General features: G+C 38.2%; 1 protein-coding gene across 1 annotated transcript; it reads left to right on the forward strand.

Moving 5' to 3' along the window:
• The first annotated feature begins 3,237 nt into the window (after window positions 1-3,237).
• Window positions 3,238-5,435, forward strand: LOC147450869 (uncharacterized). Its single transcript, XM_086520825.1, has 4 exons — window positions 3,238-3,371; window positions 3,538-3,587; window positions 3,663-3,717; window positions 5,062-5,435. The coding sequence occupies exons 1-4, from the start codon at window positions 3,305-3,307 to the stop codon at window positions 5,241-5,243; spliced, it is 354 nt and encodes a 117-aa protein (XP_086376951.1). The 5' UTR covers window positions 3,238-3,304; the 3' UTR covers window positions 5,244-5,435.
• The last annotated feature ends 580 nt before the right edge of the window (window positions 5,436-6,015 follow it).

Below are 6,015 nucleotides of genomic sequence, written 5' to 3' on the forward strand. Positions count from 1 at the left end.
AAGGTTTTGCACATGAGATGAAGCTCCAAAGCCCAAGGGTAAGTTTAATATTGACCAAATTTCATCCTAATTTAGTAGGTTCTAAATTAGGTAGCCCAGGTTAGCTTCATAAAGTCTCCAAACTATAGTGCAAAGGTCTTGCACATTAGCTAGTTAAAGTGAAGGTAAGACTATGGTCTTTAATTAATGAAAGGGGAAAGCAAAGGACTAAGGTTAGATGAGCCCTTTCCTTTTTGGAAAGTTAACTCTAGTCCTTGTCTTCCAAGTTTGGATAGGCCACATGTTCAAAGTAGTTCAATAGGTACTTGGGCAAGTGTGGACATGTGTACATTGGCCAAAGACAAGTCAATGAAAGAGGGGAGGGCGCGTGGTTGGTAGGGGGGCTGGTTTTTTCAAGAATAAAGTTTCTTCCTAATAAAGGTTTATTATTATTTTAGTTTGGGATTTTAAGATTTAGCTTAAGAATTTTTTCATATTAGTTTATGGTAAATGGTGACTTAGTTTGTGACTATTTTAAAATTTAAAAAGACCTAATTTATGACTTGTCTATGATTAGTTAATTAAGAGTTTGAGGTAACCCTCTTTTTGGGTTTAGGGTATACAATGACCTATTTTATAATTTATTTGAGATGTGTTAGTCAATCAAAAGGCAACTGAGCCAAACGCACTCCATAGTAGTTGCAAAAGCTACCTTGTAGTCAGCGTCACAACTAGAAGTGGATATCGTACGCTATTTCTTACTCGTGACCTAGATATCTGTGAACTTTGAAGCCTCAAACAATATTGTTATCAATCGTGGCTAGTGACTACAAGATGCAAGAACTGTTTGTATTAAAGAAAAACTGTACAAAACCACTTGTGATATATCATTAGGAAGAGAGTACGGCCTAGGAGGGCCTCTTTATGTAGAAATTTGAGGTAGTCAACCCTTTAGTATTAAGAAAGAAAGCAGTCGACAACTTTTAAATTCATATGTGCAAAATGGCTAGTTTATTCCAATTCAAAAAAACTCCCTAAAATGGACTTTGAAATCTAGCAGGTAAAACCATATCATGTAACATGTATATAGAAAGAGCTTGGAATGTAGATCGTAATCTCTGCTCCAATCAGAGATCGTATGTAGGAGTTATGGAAGGCCAAAAATCATATAATTTTCCACCTTTTTTTTGAGGAAGAAGTGATCCTTTGACTACTCTTACAGACCCACCATTCTCGCACACATGGCATTCACCTATTTGTCAAAATGTTAATCAGACTACCGTAAAGTGTCTGTTCTCCGAAATATTGTAATATTGGAAAACTTGCACAAAAGGACAAAATTTCCTACACAATACTACCAATACTATATATGGAGGTCAAAAAGAGCCCAATTAACATTCTAATAGTCCCAAGGTCAAAGATCTCGCCCAAAGGTTATATTGTCGTGCCAACACCTCCACCAAAAATCACCTCAATTGAAAAACGTGAGTCGAAGGGATATTGATGACATTGCCCTAGATGTCAAAGCCTATTGGATGCCAGTTGTTGGAAATATGGCTACACTAATGCACGCAAAAATGTAGAAGATAAAGAAGAAGCTTAAGAGCACACAATAGAGGAAGTAGTACAATGGATTGTGCTAGAACAAAGATAAGTCTTGCGCTAGAATGATGGTGTATATACAAGTCAAGGGGAAAGAAAACCTTTTAAAGAGGAAAATTAAAGTGCCAAACGATCCTAAGTGCATTCACACACATCACTACCATACTATGGTAACAATTAATTAATTAAAAAGTGACTCTATATGGATTTTTGGTTGGCATTCTTCTCAAATCTAAGAGGATGGTTGGGCACATCTAATGGAATGAAAACACTTGTTGAACTTGATGTGTGTGTGTGTGTGTGTACTCTCTGTGTGTGTGTGTGTGTGTGTGTGTGTGTGTGAGAGAGAGAGAGAGAGAGAGAGAGAGAGAGAGAGAGAGAGGCAATGAAGATCATCAATCTCTTTGATCAAACTAGTACACCCCTAAAAAAGTATGACCAAAACTTCATTTTGCAATTTTTTTAGAGAGAGGGAGAGAAGTACAAAAGTCCTACATGAGAGATGGTAATGAATGTGTGTGTGTGTGTGTGTGTGTGAGAGAGAGAGAGAGAGAGAGAGAGAGAGAGATAATCCCCCACATTGTAAAAGCTAGAATTGCTATGCCATTCTAGTGTTGTATACCCTATGTATTGTGCCTTGTAATATTGTATCATCAATTCTAGTCACATCCCTCTATTGGATTCCCTGATATATACTTGGTGTCTTTATTACTTTAGCAATTCTGCAATGTATATGTGGTCCTTTACTAATACAATTCCCCAATGCTTTTATCCTAAAAAAAGGTTTTCCACTGCCATGTGGCAATAATTGAAGAGCTTCATCCAACAGTTCACAATTGCTCCCAGGACTTATATGCTTAACTAAGGCCTAAGAGCCGCATCCCCCTAGACGCATGCGGGGCAGACAGTGCAAAGGCTTGCAATAAATGAAGCTTAGTTCGATGCATGCTCTACAAAAATTGCTTGATTTTTTATTTGTTGTAGTGCATACACTACAAGGCCCTTTGCACTGTAAGCCCTACATGCATCCAGCGAGACACAGCTCTTATGTGGACAAAATAGGACTAGTTTTAGCACATGTTAATTTAGGAACCAACAAGTCTTGGACATAAAATTGGGCAAGGTTTGTTGAAAGGAAGTTGGTATAGTGGTAATGGTGAGGGTTCTTAGCGCATCCACTCTGGTTCAACCCTTGAGACATGTGGGTGTGGGTGAGTGAGCCCAATCCTGTAAAACTAGGCTAAAAATAAACTTAAAAATGGGCAAGGTTTGACTTTGTACTTTCCATTGGTGTTTTCTGAAATGATTTAGGTCAACAATGGAGTAGGGGGTGAGTCCAAGTGGTAGTCACCTGTTTGTCGACAAAGAAAAGCCAAAAGGAAGAGCCAAAATGCAGGAGATTTTCCCTAGGTTAGCAATGTCAAATTGGAGGGAGAAAACAATGTCATTGGCCGGTTGGCCCATTTATAAAAAAAGACATCAAATGTGAAAGGTTTGGAGAAGATAAGTTTCATATAGAGACTTTTGATTACGCGTGTTTGCAGGACTGGGATCAAACCCCGCCGGTTTTTGTTTTTATTTGGACTAAACAAGATTATGATGTGCCAACAAGTGACTATATAAACGGCAAGAGCGCCCCACCTCTTAGCTGTCTACTCTCTCTCTCTCTCTCTCTCTCTCTCTCTCACACACACACACACACACACACACACACACACAGGCAATGGCAAAGGCTTCCGGACTGACCATCTGTTTGGTATTGGCGCTTGTTATCACCTTCTGCCCTCAAGGTGAATTGCTATTTCTCCCTAATTGTTCACGAAGAGCTCTGATAATGTGAATAATTAATCCTTAATCAGTAGCAATAACCTTGGCCCAATTGCTCGCTCGCTCTCTCTCTCTCTCTCTCTCTCTCTCATGCTCATGCATATATAATGGTTGTCTGTGTGCAAGCAGGTCCCGCCTGCCCCCAAGTGGCTGATGCAGCGGCAGCAACAATAATACCAGTGAGTATCTACTACAGGCTCTGCATTTAATTATTGGTATTAGAATGGCGATGGAATAATTGGGTGTTGTTGCAGAACGGCGCCATGAGAAGGATGCTCCAGCTGCAGGATGACGATATTGTTGCCACACGTAACAACTCTTTCCCCCATCCCCCGCCCCCCTCCCCTCTCTCTCTCTCTCTCTCTCTCTCTCTCTCTCTCCAGTAGCTTCTCAGAATTTTAAGCCAAGACAAGAGGAGTGATTGAAAGGTTGTTTCTTTTTCCTCTTCTTTCTTTTTTTTGTAGCACTCTGGTGTGAAACACTAATAATTTTATGGGACTCCACGCACACACCACACCTGCATGTTGTAGGGGTTGAACCATAGCAGACGCACTTAAAGCCCCTCGTCTTTACCGTTAGGCCAACTCTATTTTTGACTTCTTATCTTGTTGACACACATAACATATATATATATATATATATAACATATATATATATATATATATATATAGAGAGAGAGAGAGAGAGAGAGAGAGACCATTAGGTCTCCCCAATCTCAGAAAAAAAAAAATTCCTTTCAAAACATATTAAGTGTATAAGTGAAGGGTGAGTTTAGAAAATAAAAAGACAAATGAAGGTGGAAAGTCCAAAAACCTTTTGTATCTATATAAAGAGGTGTTTCTCTTTTCTTTCATTTTTCCTTTAATGTTTTCTTCTCTTCTCTTTAGCATTTTCTTCTTCTCTCGCTCTCTCTCTCTCAATGTTGCATCTGTCCTTCTCGGCTAATGATGTTGCAAATCTATGTGCTTTGTCATTGCCCGATGTTATGTGATATAGATTAACGCATCATTTTTTTTTGTTGTTGAAGGAATCTTTGAATTAGAATCAATACCTGTTAACTTTTTTAAACCATTAGGAACACATTATTATTATTGGAAGAGAACGTTATATTTTGATAGCATGGGAGCAATGTTTTTTTTTTTTGTTGCAAAACTCAGAATGGTGACTGGATTATATTATCAAAGCCAAAAAATACAATTTCCTGTCATGCTCGTGCATGGGAGCAATCCTACGAGAACCATTAATGGGAAGATAATAATTTAATGTGACAAGTGCAATCCTCAGAAACCATATTGATCTTCCTAATGTCATATATGTCGTGAACTCAACATCTTAACGTCCCTAATTAACCTTCCTTCCTCTACTAATTGCCCTCCCATTGCAAGCATGCAAACCTTAATTATTTATGGATATGCTTGACAAAACGGCCAATTTCAAAATTTCAAGTCTTTGATATTTTATCACAAAAGGTCAATAAATATATTTAAGAGGTCTCAATGTATCTTTTTGTTTCTCTCTTAAATATAGTCTTTATAATGATATTGTAAACTCATGGCAAGCATGCATTTATGAATGTCTATGCAAAATTTATAATGAGTGTGTTCCACCATCACTTACTAATCGGCCAACTTATGTAATGGTTTGCATCAACAGCTTGCAATGGATATATCTGCACAACGGAGTTTTACAACACAGCATATGTGACATGCAAGTCAAATGAAGGGCAATTGACCGCATATGCAAATTGTTGTGTATTGAAAACTTGCAAGCCTGATGTTTCAGGTTGTACTCTACACCTGAAGGACAATGCAGGCACTGTTGCTTGCAACTTCTAGAAGCCTAACCCTCGGAAGACGCATATTGAGAATTTATGATCACTATGGTAGTTTACTAATAGTTTAGCATGTATTTGCACCAATAAATGGGATGTATTGGACAATAATTTCCTCAAGTCATCAACACTCGAGTTAGGAGTATTGTGATTGAGTTGTAATTGAAATCCCAAACAATCTTCCATGGTTTTCGTACCTTCTCGAATTTGATTGATGTTTCTTATTTAAAAGATCAATGATGTAATGCTTTCACATAAGTTTGATCCATATCTACCAAAACTAAGAAGGGGCCCGGTATGGATAATGAATAACATTCAAATTTGATCTATATCTACCATTTAAATGGGTAATGATAGATATATCCAACTATACGTGCTCTCTCTCTCTCTCTCTCTCTCTCATGAAGCAAAATACTGAGTTTTGGGTGGATGTAAGACATTAAGAAGTGACCAATTTGGAAGATGGAAAGCAACACACCTAAGCTTCATCATCATGTTGCCAATGTATCACAGCATGGGAGCAATCTAGAGGTTTGCAGTTTATGCATTACACCACCCATATTGTCCCCATTACAAAAGCTTATTCTTCTCGTTGAGAGAAGATTGTATGTAGCCATACCCTAGCCTTACATGCTTCTTTGTATCCCATTATCTACAATCTACTCCATAGCAATGATATAGTTGAACTCCTAGTCCCTTAGATGTGCAACGGGGTGTTGGGCCACCAAGGAAGAGTTTCTTTTGTATGCAAGGTATGTCCATTGGAAGTTCAAGAG

The sequence above is a fragment of the Adiantum capillus-veneris genome, chromosome 9 (genome assembly GCF_014529385.1).
Source record: "Adiantum capillus-veneris isolate H3 chromosome 9, ASM1452938v2, whole genome shotgun sequence".
NCBI classification, from domain to species: Eukaryota; Viridiplantae; Streptophyta; class Polypodiopsida; order Polypodiales; family Pteridaceae; genus Adiantum; species Adiantum capillus-veneris.